General features: G+C 47.9%; 1 protein-coding gene across 1 annotated transcript; it reads left to right on the top strand.

Moving 5' to 3' along the window:
• Window positions 1-1814: 1814 nt before the first annotated feature.
• LOC130386314 (cytochrome P450 2K1-like) lies at window positions 1815-19314 on the top strand. Its single transcript, XM_056595152.1, has 9 exons — window positions 1815-2021; window positions 3886-4048; window positions 4198-4347; window positions 4427-4587; window positions 10281-10460; window positions 10581-10722; window positions 12719-12903; window positions 18801-18942; window positions 19054-19314. Exons 1-9 carry the CDS (start codon window positions 1815-1817, stop codon window positions 19239-19241), a joined length of 1518 nt encoding a protein of 505 aa, XP_056451127.1. The 3' UTR covers window positions 19242-19314.

The raw sequence follows: 19314 nt of genomic DNA, 5'->3' as shown, positions 1-19314 counted from the left end.
TCCTCTCCCCTTTCTTGTGTCTATTGTGTGCTGTGTGTTCCTGTTCGCCTGATTCCTTTGTAATTTCTTTGTTGTCGATTACATGCGTGAACTGCTGTTCTGAATCAGTTTCTGCCGAAACCAAAAGTCTAAGCCTCAATCCCATCAATCAAAATCGTGCATTCAGAATTAGCTGACCACATACTTTTTACTAACTGAGTAGAAAACCTTTAGCTTAATAATTATGTCTGTAATGCTGTGGCTTTTTTATTGCCCTGTACTTAACACTTAAAATCCCCCCCCTTATATACCTCAGAACTAAATCTATAGCGGTAAGAGATTTCTAATAGTTGCTACATAAACTCAGGACAGGGGTCAAAAATAAAGACAATTATCAAACAAAACCATTTGTCTTTTGGTTGTCTCCAAGCAACACGCCATGTTATGTTAAAAATTAAAGGTGACTTCCTTTGTAATAGTTGTTAAACCAAAATATATTTGAAAATCAAGTAACACAGTCGTTCGCGACGCCTTTCTTCTTCGTCGTTTCTTCTATTTGTCGGAACGGAATATATGATGCATCGTTGCAGCAACATGATGATCGCGATGAGTTCTGCCCGTTCTGGTCAAACCAAAATAAACGACATTGACAGCGGCCACACTTATCCTGTCTCTTGCGCACTTATGATATGTTCAAGATGCCTCCTACACCACCCGGACGAGTTGGAAAGTGGGAAATCTCCCAGCTTTCTTGCGGCATTTCACCAAGGCATTTGGTCGTGGATTCTGAGAATCCAACAAGTTCAGTGAGGTTGACATATGACACTACAAACAAAGATGGCTGGCCCATAATAAGATGTATTTTCTTTTTATTTGTAACAAGTTGGTCACTTTAATGTGGACCATGCTGAAGAATTTGGAGGCAGATACGTTTCCCGTGATGCTGATGACATAAACCAACAACATGGTAACACACAACACTGTAATTTAAACATACAATAACCTTAAAACTTCATTTTAAAAAGGCCCTACTTCTTAAAAGGCTTATTATGAGTGATTATTTTAAGCAAACAGCAAATGCACTTAACTTTAATATTGAATGCAAAGTATAGTCGACTGTTCAATGTGTTTCACAGGCATTTTGTTTCCAAATGGAGATAGTTGGAAAGAGATGAGGCGCTTTGCCCTCTCTAACCTCAGAGATTATGTGATGGGCAAGAAAACAGCAGAGGAGGAAATCCTAGAAGAATACCAGTATTTGATAGAGGTGTTTGAGAATCACAAAGGTAGGCATTATTAACTAAAAGTATCATGCCCTTTTTACCTCACAATGTCCCTTTAAATTTTCATAATCTAACTTTACAGGTCAGCCATTTGACACAACACAACCGATAAACCATGCTGCTTCCAATATAATCTCATTTATTATTATTAAACCAAAATATATTTGAAAATCAACAAAGCACTGTTAACACCCCAAATCATTAAACAATTTAATTAAATGATAAACACATCAAATTTATGTTATTTGGATTTAAAAATATTCAGAAGACATAAACACAAGGTAACCAAGCATTCAATTACATTTTAAACGAAAATCTGAGCCATAAAACAAATCATTGGAGCCATTGGAGCATTTTATTACAAACAAGTGTTTGTTTGAGGCACCTCCCTGTTCCCACACCTCTTAGTGGTAACCGGAGCCTAACCATCTTAAGCCTTAAGGGACGGGTGTCAGGTGATAGAGGTGACGGCCCACTTTGTAGACTACTGTTAACATCTGAGCACAATCAGGAACCATTGCCTCAAACCAGTCAGTCAAGCTTGGAGGCAGTATGTCTGTTTTAGAAGGCCTGGTCTTTGTCCAGACTCCTGGTTGTCTCCTCATATGGACAGTTCTACTGCTGCTACTCCTCTATTTCCTCTCCTCCAGCCAGGGTTTCCATGTCCACCACAAGGAGCCTCCAGGACCCAGAGGACTTCCTCTTCTTGGAAACCTGCTGCAGTTGGATCTGAACAGGCCACACAACACCCTGATAGAGGTTTGTACTGTTGGTGTTGAACAAAACAAGGCAGCCCTTTAAACTACGGTTTCTGAATGCACGGACTGGCTCTCTGGGCAGATTAACATGTATGCAAGCGTGTTATAGCATGTTATACAACACAAGTGAGCATGCTTATTGGGTGGCTGCGTGATGCACACACAGTAGGCTACTAGCATGGGACAGTAGGTCATCTCCCCTGGTCATTTATTGTGTTGAAAACTGCTATATTAGCTGAACAATTTCAAAACATCTATAGACCGCACAGCGGTGGACATTTTGAGATTGATTAACCAGTAGGAAGAGTAATAATACATTTTTGTATTATGGATTTGTTATCGTATCGACAGGGATCCGCCATTACTTTTCATAGGGGGCCACTTTTATAATCCCCGTGGAAACAATGGGCCGCTTAACCTCCAGCCCATTCGCCCATCGAGCAACCGAACCGATCAGCTTTAAAAGTCACCCCTTGACAGTCTTCTTGTTTTGTGTAGGTTTTGTTTTAAAAAACTTTAATGCACTCAGGTGCATGCGCTCTCAGATTGTACAAACGAAAAGTGATTTACACATTCAATGTATTACACTAATTGTATATTGGATATCTATGGAAGAGGATTAGGGCCATGTGATTATTTTTGGGGTTCTGACTTTAACCTAAGAATTCTGACATTAAAGTAAGAGTTTTGAGTTTAATGTCAGAATTCTGACTTTAATATCCGATTTCTGGCTTTAAACTCTAAACAATAAAATAAATTACAAGTGATTATTTTTAGGAGTTCTGACTTCAGTTAGTTTTGTGTTTAAAGTCAGAATTCTCACTTCAGACTCAGAACTCAAAATATTCACATGTGCCCCTAATGCTCTTCTGTAGATATCAGAAGTCTTCCTTAACAATGATAATCAAACTAAAAAATAACTATTAAGTTGAGTATGCATAAAAATGCAACAAATAAGTAAGCCTATACTTTGCAGAGTTCCAGATAGTTTAATATAAAAAAAAATTTAAAAGAAGGGAACTTGTTAATGCCAGAAAAATCAAACATTACAAAAATAGTCAAAATAGTAAACATATTTGAACACTTGTTCAGTTCAATAGTGTTGCTGATATTATTTGGCCCACGAGGGAGGGGGGCTTGAGTAGGGGGAAATGCTAGGTTAAATGTGTTTGAATGTGGATTAATTATTGTGACTCTTATTGTGCTTAAAGCAATTATGTGACCGAACACTATTGATGTCTCTACTTTTCTGATCACCACAATATATATATATATATGTATAATTTTTTTATTAAAATAAGGCGCACTTATGATATGTTCGAGATGCCTCCTACACCACCCGCACGAGTTGGAAAGTGGGATTTCTTGCGACATTTCACCAAGGCAAGTGGTCGTAATATATCAGGATTCTGAGAATCCAACAAGTTCAGTGAGGTTGACATTATGAATTGACAAACAAAGATGGCTGGCCCATAATGAGATGTCTTAATGAGATGTCTTTTCATTTTATTTGTCGATGACCAACAAGTTGGTCATTTTAATGTCGATTTCAAATGCTCTTACACACTTGATTACATTGCTACTTTAATCCGTCACTAATTTATGCATTTCACTGTCTTGGTGTGCGTGCAATAAAATGTAAAGTTCTTGGTTTGTTTTCAAGCTTGTTTGCCAAAGAGGCTAATTTAGCCAATAATAATAATGACTCAATGTTACTGTGTTGAAAAGATAGGAAATTATAGAATGATTTGAATCTTTTAGTTCTGACATTTTCATGCAGCTTTTGGTTCAGGTTCCATTATATGGTTGTGTTCATGGGTTGTTTACTATATTTTATTTTTACTTTCTATTTACTACAACTACAGTTCTCCAAGAAATATGGATCGGTGTTCACAGTTTATTTTGGACCTGAGAAAGCGGTTGTCCTGGCCGGGTACAAAACAGTCAAACAGGCTCTGGTGGACCATGCTGAAGAATTTGGAGGCAGATACGTTTCCCGTGTTGCTGATGACATAAACCAACAACATGGTAACACACAACACTGTAATTTAAATATACAGTAACCTTAAAACTTAATTTTAAAAAGGCCCTACTTCTTAAAAGGCTTATTATGAGTGATTATTTTAATTTTATTTATTGAATGCAAAGAATAGTCGACTGTTCAATGTGTTTCACAGGCATTTTGTTTTCAAATGGAGATAATTGGAAAGAGATGAGGCGCTTTGCCCTCTCTAACCTCAGAGATTATGGGATGGGCAAGAAAACAGCAGAGGAGAAAATCCTAGAAGAATGCCAGTATTTGATAGAGGTGTTTGAGAAGCACAAAGGTAGGCATTATTAACTAAATGTATCATGCCCTTTTTACCTCACAATGTCCCTTTAAATTCTCATAATCTAACTTTACAGGTCAGCCATTTGACACAACGCAACCGATGAACCATGCTGCTTCCAATATAATCTCATTTATTGTGTATGGCAGCCGATTTGAATACAGTGACCCACAGTTTAAAGGAATGGTGAATAGAGCAAACGAGAATATACGCATTACTGGAACTGCACCAATACAGGTAAGCATTTAATAATGAACAAACAAATCTGAAATTCAGTGAAGACTTCACTTTTCACAACTTCAGCAAGGCTGTAGTTTTTCATTTGTCTGTTCCCTGTTTTGCCACACTAAGGCCCAATCTCAATACTTCCCCTTACCCCTTATCTTCCCCCTTAGAGTTGCGCGTTCATGTGAGAGCTAGTGGTGTCTCAATACCCAATTTGATCAAGATTAAGGGTTAAGATTGAGGGCTATGTACCCCTTATTTTTAAGATGATTTGAGAGCTCACTTGGGCCGAATCTCGATTCTTCCCCTTGTCCCTTTTGCTTTGTCTTTGTCTTTGTCTTGGTTAAGACAAAGACAAAGACAAAGCAAAAGGGGCAAGGAGAAGAATCGAGATTCGGCCGACTCTGCCACTCCCCCCTGCTCTGCATTACCTGCTGTTCCCATTCACCTGCCTGCCACCCTGATCTCTCCTTATTAACCAACCACCGTCACCTGTGCTCCCCCTATATAAGTCCTCTCCTCCCAAACATTCCCTGTCTAGTGTGTAAACCTAGCTCTCCCGCGTCTTCTGATCCTGATCCTGATCCTGAACCTGCCTGCCTGTGTATCGACCTGCCCCTTTGGACTTTGGACCTTCCTTTTGCCTGCTCCTACCGGATTGACCTGCCTGCTTGGACTTTGGACCTTCCCTGTTTCCTGCCCCTAGGAATAAACACTATTTCTTCACCTGAACTGTTTCCCGTGTCGTGCTAATGGGTTCTCGTCTGCCATTTGGTGAAACCTGACAGTACAATCTGGCCAAAAATGAACCCAGCCGACATGGAGAAGGTGAATCAGGAAATAGCAGCTCAAGCTGCTGCTCTACACCAGCATGAGAAGCAATTCACCGCTATGGAGCTGGCTTTCCGGGAGGCTTCTGCACGCCACAACCAACATTTGGAGACTCTGAGCGGTCAGCTCCAGCAGCTCATGCAGGCCAGTCGACCACCAGCGGTTTCGCCTCCCACTGCCCCGGGTCCGGAACCCCGCCTAAATGCTCTGGAGCGCTTTTCTGGAGCTCCAGGTACCTCCCGCTCTTTCCTGACTTTGTGCAGGTTGACTTTTGAACTTCAGCCTCTCACATATCCCACTGAGAGGTCAAGAGTGGCTTTCATGATCACCCAGCTTACGGGGCCGGCTCGGGACTGGGGCACCGCCGGGTGGGAGAAGCAGTCGGTTTTCTGTTCTTCTGTGACGGCCTTCTCTGAGGGTATTCGGAAGGTGTTCGACCATGCTACCCCTGGCCGAGAGGCTGCTCGTGGACTGTTAAACCTGGTTCAGGGGAGCCGGAGAGTGACTGATTATTCCATTGAGTTCCGGACACTTGCTGCAGAGAGTGACTGGAACGCTTCCCCTCTGACTGACGCTTTTTACAACGGCCTTTCTGATGATATCAAGGATGAACTGGCGGCTCGGGACCCTCCGACAGATTTAGATGCGCTCGTTGCCATGGCCATCCGCATCGATGGACGTCTCCAGGAAAGGGGACGAGAGAGAGCGCTGACCAGTACTCCCCGGAGCTTTCCACGTCCTCCAGCGTCACCTCCCGTCGGTGCCCCTAGAGACCCGGTTGAGCCCATGCAACTTGGCCGGAACAGGCTGTCGGCTGCTGAACGACAGCGGCGCCAAAGGGAGAACTGCTGCATGTACTGCGGGCAGGGAGGTCATTACGTGTCTTCCTGTCCAGTAAAAGACAGGGCTCACCAGGAATCCAGAGGGCGCTGGTGAGCCGTATTCTGAACTCTGAAACGCTCTCTCGTGCACTACTTCACGCCCAGCTCAACTGTAATGGACAATCACACACCGTCTCTGTCCTCATTGACTCCGGGGCCGACACCAACCTTTTGGATCGTGGTCTTGCCATGCAGCTGGGTGTTAACCAGGAACCCTTGGTCAAGCCTATCGAAGCTACTGCTCTGGATGGGCGCCTCCTCTGCACAGTTACCCACCGCACTGTTCCTCTTCGTCTGGGCATTTCAGGTAACCACACTGAGTCAATTACCTTTCACCTGATAGATGCTCCTCAGCAGCCAGTCATCCTGGGGTTTCCCTGGTTAGTAAAACATAACCCACATATTGACTGGAGGACTGGTTCCATTCTACAATGGAGTGAACATTGCCATGCGGTCTGTCTGAAATCTGCTTTGTTACCTGCCTTCAACACCTCTTCCTCTAATGAGCTCTCAGATCTCTCAGGCGTACCATCCGAGTACTTGGACTTAAAGGAGGTGTTTAACAAGGTACGGGCCACCTCGCTTCCCCCACACCGCCCATATGATTGTGCCATTGACCTCCTCCCTGGCTCATCACCACCAAGGGGGAGACTCTTCTCTCTGTCAGCCCCTGAAACCAAGGTCATGGACGAATACATTAACAACTCACTGGCAGCAGGCATCATCCGTCCCTCTTTATCTCCTGCTGGAGCTGGATTTTTCTTTGTGGATAAGAAGGACAAATCCCTCCGACCCTGCATCGATTACTGCGGTCTGAATGATGTCACCATTAAGAACAGGTACCCCCTCCCACTCATCTCTTCTGCATTTGAACTGCTGCAAGGGTCTTCTGTGTTTACCAAGCTTGATCTCAGGAATGCCTATCACCTTGTTTGCATTCGGGAGGGGGATGAGTGGAAAACGGCGTTCAACACCCCTAGAGGCCACTATGAGTACCTGGTTATGCCTTTCGGACTTACTAATGCTCCAGCAATATTCCAAGCCTTAGTGAATGATGTGCTCCGGGATTTTCTCAATGTGTTTGTGTTCGTATATATTGATGATATCTTAATCTTCTCAAAGTCTGAACAGGAACATGTGCAGCATGTCCGTAGTGTTCTCCAGAGACTCCTTGAGAACCAACTGTTTGTGAAGGTGGAGAAGTCTGAGTTCCATGCCACTGAGGTGTCGTTCCTTGGATACATAATTTCAGTCGGACGTATTCACATGGATCCCGCCAAGGTTAAAGCAGTGGCGGATTGGCCGGTTCCCACCTCTCGGAAGAAGCTTCAACAGTTCCTGGGGTTTGCCAATTTCTACCGTAGGTTTATCCACAACTATAGTTCTGTGGCAGCTCCCCTGACAGCCCTCACCTCCCAGAAGGTAGCCTTCCAATGGTCCCCTGCTGCAGAAGAAAGGTTCAGTGAGTTAAAGTCATGGTTCTCTTCTTCTCCCATTCTCATCCTTCCGGATCTAGACTGCCAGTTTGTTGTGGAAGTGGATGCGTCAGACTCCGGGGTGGGGGCAGTCCTGTCTCAGCGGTCAGCAGAGGACCAAAAGTTACATCCGTGTGCCTTTTTCTCCCGCAAATTTTCCCCAGCAGAAAGAAATTACGACGTCGGAAACCGGGAGTTATTGGCTGTCAAGCTGGCTCTCGAGGAGTGGAGGCACTGGTTGGAGGGGGCAAAACATCAGTTTGTTGTATGGACAGACCACAAGAACCTCGAGTACATCCGGTCGGCCAAACGGTTGAACTCCCGTCAGGCCAGATGGGCGTTGTTCTTTAATCGCTTTGACTTCACCCTGTCTTATCGCCCAGGTACAAGGAATGTCAAACCAGACTCCCTGTCCCGTCAGTTCCAGTCCGACAACGGTCCCACACAACATGAGAGGATCCTCTCCACTAAGGTGGTCATCGGCGCAGTTACTTGGGATATTGTGGACAAGGTAAAACGGTCTCAGGCCGACCAACCGATCCCCAGTGCTTGCCCTGATAATCGCCTGTATGTGCCTGTGAGTCTCCGCTCTCAGGTCCTCCAGTGGGGACACTCTTCTCGCCTTGCCTGTCACCCGGGGGTTAGGCGCACCCTAGCTCTGCTGAAGCAACGTTTCTGGTGGACTTCCATCGAAGAGGACACCAAGGAGTTTATCGCTGCTTGCCAGATTTGCTCTCAGCACAAGACTGCTCGCCATGCCCCTTCTGGTCTTCTTCAGCCACTGCCTATTCCTCATCGTCCATGGTCCCACATTTCACTCGACTTCGTCACCGGACTGCCTCCCTCAGAGGGTAATACCACCATTCTGACGATTGTGGACAGATTTTCTATATCTGCTCAGTTTGTTCAATTGCCCAAATTACCATCTGCCAAAGAAACTGCTGAACTTATGTTGCATCATGTTTTCCGTCTGCACGGCCTCCCCTGTGACATTGTCTCAGATCGGGGGCAACAGTTCACTTCTCTTTTTTGGACAGACTTTTGCCAACTGTTGGGGGCCACGGTCAGCCTTTCCTCTGGTTTCCATCCTCAATCCAACGGACAGACTGAACGGATGAACCAGGAGATGGAGACTGCCTTGCGTTGCATCGCGTCCCAGACACCATCCTCCTGGTCCAAACAGCTTTTGTGGGTGGAATATGCTCACAATACACTTCCAAGCTCTGCTACAGGGCGTTCTCCTTTCCAGTGCTCTCGGGGATATCAACCTCCACTGTTCCCTGAGCAGGAGCGAGAGGCCAGTGTCCCGTCTGTCCAGGCGTTCATCCAGCGCTGTCGGCGCACCTGGTTGCGGGCCCGTTCTGCTCTCCTGCGTTCGTCCAACGCAGGAGAGCAGAACGGGCTAGGGTTAGCCAGAGAGATGCCAACCGCCGTCGGATCCCTGCACCATGCTACACTCCTGGTCAGAAGGTTTGGCTGTCTACACGTGACCTCCCCCTCCGGGTGGAGTCTAGGAAGTTGGCCCCAAGGTTTGTGGGCCCGTTCTCCATCACTAAGGTCATCAACCCTGCTGCAGTCCGTCTCCGCCTTCCTCGCTCTCTGAAGATTCATCCCACCTTCCACGTCTCCAAGGTCAAACCTGTTAAGGAAAGCCGGCTCCAGCCCTCCTCCAGACCCCCACCACCCCCCCGGCTCATTGATGGGGGCCCTGCTTACTCTGTCCATCGCCTCATCAAGTCGCGACGGCGGGGGAGGGGTTTCCAATACCTCGTCGATTGGGAGGGTTATGGCCCTGAGGAGTGCTCATGGGTCCCGGCTCGTAACATCTTGGACCCTGACCTCATCTCAGCTTTCCATAGGGACCATCCTGACCAGCCCGGTGGGACGTCAGGAGCCGTCCCTAGAGGGGAGGGTTCTGTCACAACTTCAGCAAGGCTGTAGTTTTTCATTTGTCTGTTCCCTGTTTTGCCACACTAACACATGTCATTTCAGACTCTGCCACTCCCCCCTGCTCTGCATTACCTGCTGTTCCCATTCACCTGTCTGCCGCCCTGATCTCTCCTAATTAACCAACCACCGTCACCTGTGCTCCCCCTGTATCAGTCCTCTCCTCCCAAACATTCCCTGCCAGATTGTCTAGTGTGTAAACCTAGCTCTCCCGCGTCTTCTGATCCTGATCCTGAACCTGCCTGCCTGTGTATCGACCTGCCCTTTTGGACTTTGGACCTTCCTTTTGCCTGCTCCTACCGGATTGACCTGCCTGCTTGGACTTTGGACCTTCCCTGTTGCCTGCCCCTAGGAATAAACACTATTTCTTCACCTGAACTGTTTCCTGTGTCGTGCTATTGGGTTCTCGTCTGCCATTTGGTGAAACCTGACATCACTGACAAAACCTACATTGGCCATTTGGATCGTGATGTTTAATGTTGATGCATGTTGTTCATGTGATAAATGTGTTTATTGTTCACTTTGTCAGTGAAACATTTTCTTTTTGTTATTTTTCAACTTGTGTTGACAGATCTACAACATATTTCCCTGGATGGGAAAATGGATCAAGACTCTTAAACTCCTGAAGAACAATGTTGAAGTTCAGGCCAATAATTTCAGGGACTTAATCGATCAACTGAAAACCTCCTTGAACCCAGAGATGTGCAGATGTCTCATCGACTCATTTCTGATCCGTAAACAGAAGGATGAGGTAAAAAAAGTTTTGTATACAAGTCTCGCTCATGTAAAAATAAAACAACCCTATGTTATTTTGAGCCACAATGGGACACATGAGTGTTTCATTAGGTGTTTGTTTTCTACTTGAAAACAGGACTCCTGTGTAAAAGACTCTCTCTACCATGAGGAGAATCTGTTAAAAGTAGTGGGCAACCTTTTTGCTGCTGGAACGGATACCACAGGAACCACCCTGAGATGGGCTCTGCTTCTCATGGCCAAGTATCCACAAATTCAATGTAAGAAAGACATTCATCCCTGTACAGAGGAGTGCCCTATGGGAGAATGTGTCACATGTTGCGTTACTCTGATTTTGTAGGTCTATCCAATCGCATCCAGCGGTATTTAGGTCTGTGCACGTTGATATCGCCCCTTAAAAATTTAAAATGATTTAATTTAAAATTAAATCAGTTTGTGGTCCAACCACATGGTGTGTTTGGGTCATTGGAGTTGGTTAACTCAGGGCGCATTCACAGTGCAGTTGATACTTTGTAACGGTTTTTGGTTTGGTTAGCGCTCACAATGACTTTTCCTGGCATGGTCCGCCAGTTAATACTGACGAGGTAATATACCGGCTTGATTTCGCACCCCAATTTACCCTCTCGAACCCTACAGATATTGGGGGTTTCATTTTCATGTAAATGTGAATAAACGGTTCCCGGTTCCAGGGGCGGGACTCGGTTAGAGGACGAAAAAGGTGCGACCCACAGACGGGAGTTTTTTGTTTAAAAGCAGTAGACAGCTAAGAGAGCAGGTTAACTGGTCGTCAAGACAACAGACAACATCACCACGAGTATTTGAAACTTGAAAGATGTTGAAATCTGCGAGCTGCTCACCATCATGGAATTCATGTAGGCTACGAGAAAGCAGAGGCACTTTCCTAACGAGGCTTTTGTCGGGATAAAAAACATTTGGTCAGCAAAATAAAGAATATGTTGGTGTTTTTGCACTTGCAAATAGTAGCTTATACTGAGATGTCATCTACTCATTCTTGCATGCAAGCTGCTTGAATAGAAAATACAAAAACATTTGGAGAATGCAGATTATTCTAAAGAGGTCTACTCTCCGTGCGTAGCCCTGCCTACTCCAATGAACCAAGAAAGCCTGTTCTGTGACGAAGGTGGATTATACCCCCTCGGTTTGACACGGGCAAGACAGTGAAATTGCAGGGTGTGCCAAGCAGCGACAGTACAGGCGTGGCAGGGTAAAAATGCCTTATGAGTAATATTTTGCCCACATGTTTGACATGCCTCGTAAACCAACAAAGCAAAGTGGGAAATCCCCCAGCTTTCTTGCAGCATTACACAGAGGCATGCCCCCTTTTGGTCGGTCCCACTCGGGATTCTGAGAGTCTAGCGAGTTTCAGTAGGTTGACTGTACGGTGCAACAAAGAAATTGTATTGGTACCACGTTTGTCATTTTTATGTTGATTTCAAATGCTTTAACACACTTGATTACATTGCTGCTTTAATCCGGTCACCAATTTATGCATTGCACGGTCTTGCTGTGAGTGCAATACAATGTAAAGTTGTGTTGTTTGTTTTTGAGCAGGCTTGCTAAAGAGGCTAGTAACTATCATTAACAATGACTAGCCAATGACTCACAAAGACAAATGGGAACTCTGTAAGTGCTACAAGCCAGGAAATTACATCACAAGAGCAACTCATGCGGGTGGTGTACGAGGCATCTCAAACACACCATAAGGGCCCTGTTCCAAGGGGAATTCCATGTGTCATTTATTACATCTCCTTAGTCCCCTGACAGGAGCTCCTTATCTCATGTCTAGATCAGAGCTGGTCGTAGGGTATGTGGTGAAGCCGTTATCTCTCTATATTCAATGACATCATTCTATTTCTCAGGTCAAATATATGTTAAGGTTAACTCATTATCGTCACAATTGAAGCTAAGGTGGACAAGATTTTGTTTGGTCAGCATTTGATTGAGCCTTCACATCCACCCCAAACAAGCCATAATATTAGGGGGAAAGCTCCAGGGTTAGATTAAAATGAACCAAACAGCTCAGGTGTGGCAGCACCTTAAAGGTCAATGTGCACCAGATACGGTACGGCTCTGCTACGGAGGTCATGCGTGTGCTGGAATAGATTCAGTTTAAAAGTCATTAGTTGAAAAATTAAACTCTTTCCAATAATTACTATTACTATTAGTTATAACTAATAGCTGTTGAAGACTGAGCGACAAAAATGATGTATGGTTTCCTTTGTGCACATCCCCTAGCTCAGGTCCAGGAGGAGCTGAGAAGGGAGACAGGGAGTCGTCAGGTCAGGGTAGAGGACAGGAAGAAGCTGCCCTACACTGATGCTGTCATCCATGAGACCCAGAGACTGGCTAGCATTCTCCCTGTGGCCCTTCCTCATGTCACAACTCAAGATGTCACCTTGCAGGGATTCTTCATCAGAAAGGTCAGACTAAACTCAATAAATTGGGCTTGACCATTCTATTTTTACAGAAAAAAGGCGGATGAATCTTAATCTTATAGGTTGTATCAGCAATGTTGAGTGACGTCACTTCTGTTGGTATTTGAAGCAAGATCCCAAACAAAAAGAGCCAGATCGCCCCTCCCTACCGTGTTAAGTGCATCCAGTAAAAACTATAGTTATGATATCATACTTCTAGCTCTATGATTGTAGGCGTAGCCGTCTAGGCTTCGCCTTATGGGCTTGTCCCGTGCGTGTGATCGCGCCCACTGAAAAATTCCAACTATGCACCAATCAACGTGGGCACCGCCCACATTTCCCACGGCACCGTGTATATAAAGCGGCGCAAACCTCCGCCCATCTTCTACGCTATTCTTTCAGCATTTTCAGCAACCCCAAACTAGACGGCTACGCCTACAATCATAGAACTAGAGTTATAATATCATAACTATCGTTCTATTTCATGTAGGCTACGCCGTCTAGGCTTCGCCTTATGGGCTAAGGTGAAGCTGCGAGCGGAGCCCAATCAATGTACTCCTGCTGGACCCCAGTCAAGAAAACTTAAGTCACCAGGGCACATAAGACTCAAAAAAGCAGAGGATGTGCAAAACATAACAGCTTAATAAAAAACGAATTCCTCCTAGATCAAGCAAGGCGATGATCAAGAGAAAAAAGTGAGTCTGCAAAGACTCACTTTTTTCCAATTCGTCCTTCATGGAATCCATGAAAAGTGAAGGGAAAAAACCAGAGTAATACAGTTTCCATTAGGTCCGCTACCACCGGGGCGGAGCTACGGAGTTCGACTATCCAATGAGGAGCTTCTCTCGTCCGTTTCTTATTTAAAAAACGGCGGGAGTGCCATACTGGCAGACAAAACCAACTCGTCAATCGGCGAGCCAATAGGAACCCCTCTACTCCGCTTTTCATTTGAAAAACGGCTGGAGAGAAATACTGGCAGTCAAGTCCAACTCTCCACCCGGCGAGAGGAATTTTAACGAAGCCGCTTAAAAGAACATGCCTTCATTCTTAAGCCGTAGAAGGGGCACCGGACTTCAACACAGAGATGCCGAGTGAGCCCCTGGACATGTCTAACATGTAGAAACGGACAAAGGGGCTGGGGGAAGACCAAGACGCAGCCGCGCAAATGTCTTCCACCGGAACGCCTCTGAGTAGAGCCGTTGAAGCGGCCACGCCCCGTGTCAAGTGAGCTTTAATGCCCAATGGTGGCGCTAAGCCTTGCCAAACGTAGGGTAAGCAAACTCCCTCAAATATCCAGCGAGAAAACCGCTGTTTAGAGAGAGCGCGGCCCCTGCTAGCGTCGCTATAACACACAAACAACTGTTGTGTGGAGCGGAACGTGGCCAAGCGTTTCACATACATAGCCAGCGCCCGCACAGGGCACAGGAGATGCAACTCCGCCTCTGCCTCACTAGAATGAGGCGGGGGGGAAGCACAATATCTCTCGACCAGAAAGAACTATTAATGTTCTTAGGGAGGAACGCAGGATTAGGTCTGAGCAGCGCAAAGGAGCTGTCCTCTTTAAGCAACAAGCAGCTCGGGCTGACAGACAGAGCGGTCAGCTCACAGTCCCGCTTGGGAGAAACCAAAGCCAATAATAGCGCAGTTTTAAAGGACAGGGCATCCAAAGGGGCTTGACACGGAGGATCGAAAGGGTCCCTGGACAACCCGCGCAACACGGTGGGGAGATCCCAGAGTGGTGTAAGCACGCGCGAAACAGGCCTAACCCGTCTAGCCTCACGCAAGAACCTCTTGACCAGTGGATGGCTGAAGATCGGTCCAACATCACAGCCCGCATGGCCAGCCGTAACAGCTGCCGCATAGACCTTGATAGTTGAAAAAGCCAAACCCTTCTCCAATAAGTGCTGTAGAAACGCAAGCACGAGCACCCTGGATAGTGTTGATAACCGCTTCAGGATCAACCTCTCAGGAGCCAGACCAACAACCGTCCCGATACATCGGGCGGGTGGTGCACCGTCCCATGGGCCTGTGAAAGCGCATCCGGTGAGAGCGCCGCCAGCTCTGGAAACCACAGAGCTGAGCGGTTCTCCGGAGCCACTATAATCAGGGACAATCTCTCCTGTCTGACCCGTTCCAGAAGAGGAAGGATCAGCTGGAGTGGAGGAAACGCATGTAAGAGTACCTGCGGCCAAGGTGTGTGCGCCAACGCATCCACCCCCAACGGGGGAAGATCCTGAGGGTTGAGGGAGAACCACCACCTGCAGTGTGTGTTCTCCCTGCACGCGAACAGGTCCACCTGAGCCGCCCCGAACCTCTTCCAGATCAGTCTGACCCGCGAGACATGAGGTCCGCCCCGAAGTTCTGGGCGCCCGCGATATGCAGGGCTCTCAGACTGCGGAGATACTGATGAGCCAGAGCTCGACCGCCTTTTGGTGGAGAGCAGAGAGGAGCACACTCCCCCCTGTTTGTTTATGTACGCCGCCCACGACACACTGTCTGTCCTGATCAGAACGTGGCGGCCACGCACCAGGTGAAAGAAATGCAACAACACTTTCCTCACAGCGACGAGTTCCAGCACATTTATGTGGACTGTAGGGGGCGTGCGCCACTCGCCTCCCACCGAGTGAGAGAGGCACGTTCCTCCCCAACCCGTCAACGAGGCGTCCGTGAAGACGACTACGTAGGACGTCACTCTGCCCAGGGGAACGCCTTGAGAAGGGCGGGGGGGTTTCCCCAATATTCCAGGTCTGGTGACACTGAATGGGGTAGGAGGAGCACCCTGAGCTTGTGTCGCACGGGGTCCAATAAATTCTGCGCATAAAGAGCAGACCATGGGGAACCACGGGATGGGCGGCTGCCATCAGCCCTAACAGGCGCATGGTGGACAGCGCGGTCACGTTTCTGAGAACGCGAAAGCGGGAGAGCGCCAACAGGATGGCGTCTCGCCGAGGTGGCGAGAGCATCGCTGTCATGGCGGCTGAGACTAGGCAAAGCCCCAAGTAGACTATCTGCCGGCCAGGGAGCGGGAAGCTCTTCTCCCAGTTGATGGCAAAACCCAGGAAAGAGAGATGGTTTATCACCGTCATGGTGTCCCTTCTCGCAGCTTCCTCTGAGTTGCTCAGAATAAGTAGGTCATCGAGGTAGAAAAGAAAACTCTTTCCCTGACGCCTGAGCGGTCCTGACGCCTGAGCGGTCCCAACGCCGTCTCCACACACTTCGAGAAGGTGCGCGGGACCAGGGAGTAGCCGAATGGCAGGCAATGGTACTCGTACGCCACCCCCATAAAGGCAACACTGAGAAACTTCCTGTGCTCCTGCCGAACAGGGACATGGAAGTAAGCATCCTTGAGATCCAGGGATGTGAACCAGTCGCCCTCTCTCACACATCGGAGCAGCGCTCTGATAGTGAGCATTCTGAATTTCCTCGCGGCAACGAATCTGTTGAACACGCGAAGATCCAGAACAGGTCTCATCTCCCCTGACTTCTTGGAAACCAGGAAGGAGCGGGAGTAAAACCCTCGATGTGACTCGTGGGGGGGGGGGAGACGGGCCATCTCTGCTGCCAGAGCCTTGCTTGCCGCCGGATCCTGTAGCCTGGTCTCCACCAACCCCATAAAGGGTCGGGGACGGCGCTTGAACTGTATGGGATAAACCCATCTCAACGTGTTGTTCAACCACGTTGCTAGAACGCACCGCTCTAGCCAACACGCATAGCGGTTGGAGAGAGGGCGAGCTGACAGCTGAGGAACGCTGTCCAGGAATAACCCGTATTGCTCGGCCCCTACCGCCTCCACACAGTGTGTGGACCAAGGAGGGCATCCCATGAAAGGAAGGAGGCTCAGCGAGCGTGGTAGACGTCACAGAACTAGTCGCTGTACAAACAGCGAGCTGTCTAGACGCCGCACTCGTGTCCGCTGAACAGGCAACGAGCCGTCTAGCCGTAGCACTCATGACCGTGCGTTGTCCGCTGGCTGTAACCACAGCACGCAGACCCGTCCTCTCACCTTCCAGACCAGGCTAGAGGAGAACAGGGCGACGTTGTTGACCGCCGCCGCAGACTGCGAGGCACAGACGAACACCCTGTCCGTCAGGCCGGGGGGCAGCGGCTTCTCGTTAGGACGGCATCCGGCGCCCGGAAAGAGAAGCGCTGCCAGGGAAGGCTCCAGGTGAAGGGGACCTCCCCTGAGTATCAGCCCACCCTTCCACGTTGGTGAAGTCAGTGAAGGCCCTCACCGGGGCCTTCAGAGTAGAGGGGTCCCCACCCGCAGCGGTGAAAAGGTGATGAACCGGTGGGAACAGGGGGCACTGGGTAGCCCACCGGGAGGAAGACAGGGTGCGAAAACACTCGCCCTGCATGTCATCCGACATGGGGGCGAGTGGCGGGGCTGGCATAGGGATGCCCTTGATGGCCGCCGCCTCACCCATGATCTCGCCGAAGAGATTGGCCATCCGGCGCGGTCTCTCCCTCGAGGACGATAGTGGATTCAGTGGAAGCCCCGGAGCGGGAGAACTCGGACGCAGAACCATGAAAGACGTCGTCCAAGGAGGCGACGTCGTCAACCTCGAAGTGCTAGTCGGCGTCCTGGGCGTCCGGAACTCCGGCCCCGAAGATGTCGATGGCCTCAGCGAGATCCACCGACGGGGAGAAAAAGAGGTGCCTGGAGAGGAGCCCCTCTTCAGGCAGCGCACGGCAGGCGGCGCAGGAGGCGGGGGCAGCCAAGGCAGCCGCGGCGTGTTCAGCGCCGATGCACCTGAAACACGCCCGGTGCCCGTCACCCGGCGCCAGGGAAGCGGGACAGGAGCACTGAGGCCCTGAAAAGGGCCCGCCAGCTCTTACAGGAGCGCTCTCCAGTGGCCCTTAAAAGTGGCCTCGCCCACGCCGCTGCTACCGGTCATCTTATTGTTAGAAGTCATATTCGTTTTCGTTTTCGTTGATCAGTACAAATCGCTGAAAGAAAAGAGTGGATGGGCGGCGGTTTGTGCCGCCTTATATACACGGTGCCGTAGGAAATGTGGGCTGTGCATAGTTGGAATTTTTCAGTGCTCGCAAGCACCCGCACGGGACAAGCCCATAAGGCGAAGTCTAGACGGCGTAGCCTACATGAAATAGAACTGTCATGAACGCAGTGCAAAACCCCACAACACTAACCCCTTGTCTGTGATTGGTTGGAACACTATTTATTTTAGTTTTGAGTGGTTGGTAGTACCATTTGTTTTGTGTACGATCTCGGAGCATAGGAAGAGATGCGTTTTTTTAACGCCCTGCTAATGGGTCGGGCAGCTAGCGGATCGTGTGGAAAGATGAGATGAATGAGACCATTTATGTTTCGGCCTAGAATCGCTGATACAACCTTTAACACAAGATGCATTCAGAGCTTATTTTACTTGAGTAACTATTAAAACGAGAAATATGTGGCTTCTTCAAAAAGAGGTTGAAGTATATTCAAGTCTGTAGCCATTGCCTGATGAGTGGTAGCTGGGTTTGTTATGTTGGGTTACTGGAAGCCTTGTGTTATCTAAAATTCGGGTGAAGGATAGTTGATATTGCTATATAAACAGGGAAATATCCTGAAAACTAGAGACTACTCCTTGACTTGGTTGGACGCAAAAACAAACGGACCGTGATCAGGCGAAAGTTAAAGAAACTCCCTTGCAGGTAGTTTCTCCTCTGCTCAGTGTTGAAAAATGAAGCCCAAAAAAATGAATGCCGGAGGTTGTCATCAATAACAAATTGAGTTGTTATTGTTACATGACTCAACTTAAATTGAATGAAAAGGTATTTATCAATTTAAAACGTTGTAATTTAGTTTATATTTGAAGCTAGTCTGGACTAACTGGACGCAGACTTGAAGCTGATGTCCAGCCAGTGCTGGCTCATGACTTGTGCTGTCTCTGTGTTGCCAGGGGACCACTGTGTATCCACTACTGACATCTGTCCTTCATGATGACAATGAATGGGAAACCCCAAGCACATTCAACCCTGCACACTTCCTAGACAAGCAGGGGAGATTTGTGAAGAGAGACGCATTCATGCCTTTTTCTGCTGGTAGGATTTACCCATTTATATTCACTTCAAGTACAACTCTTCTTTTCAAATGAATTGGATGAATACAAAAATGAACAAAAATGAACGTGTTGCATTTGTATTGTCTCCAAGGTCGCCGGGCGTGTCTGGGTGAGGGTCTGGCCAGGATGGAGCTCTTCCTCTTCTTCACCTCCCTCCTTCAACGCTTCAGATTCACTCCTCCACCCGGGGTGACGGAGGAGGAGCTGGATCTGACCCCAGCAGTTGGCTTCACCCTCAATCCTTCACCCCATCAGTTGTGTGCTGTCAGCATTGTCTGAAGAACAGCTACTATGCATAAAAAATGCACATGTATTTGAAGAGAAGAATTATAGAGCAAACATGGGTAGCTGA

The sequence above is a fragment of the Gadus chalcogrammus genome, chromosome 7 (assembly GCF_026213295.1).
Source record: "Gadus chalcogrammus isolate NIFS_2021 chromosome 7, NIFS_Gcha_1.0, whole genome shotgun sequence".
In the NCBI taxonomy this organism is placed as follows: Eukaryota; Metazoa; Chordata; class Actinopteri; order Gadiformes; family Gadidae; genus Gadus; species Gadus chalcogrammus.
The sequence above is the reverse complement of the archived record's forward strand: the minus strand, read 5'-3'. Positions and strand labels throughout refer to the sequence as shown.

Coding starts and splice junctions, on each gene's coding strand:
- LOC130386314 (XM_056595152.1), top strand. CDS start 1,815: ATGTCTGTTTTAGAAGGCCTGGTCTTTGTCCAGACTCCTGGTTGTCTC. Junction 4,348..4,426: donor GGTGTTTGAGAAGCACAAAG/GTAGGCATTATT, acceptor CTAACTTTACAG/GTCAGCCATTTGACACAACG. Junction 10,461..10,580: donor TCCGTAAACAGAAGGATGAG/GTAAAAAAAGTT, acceptor ACTTGAAAACAG/GACTCCTGTGTAAAAGACTC.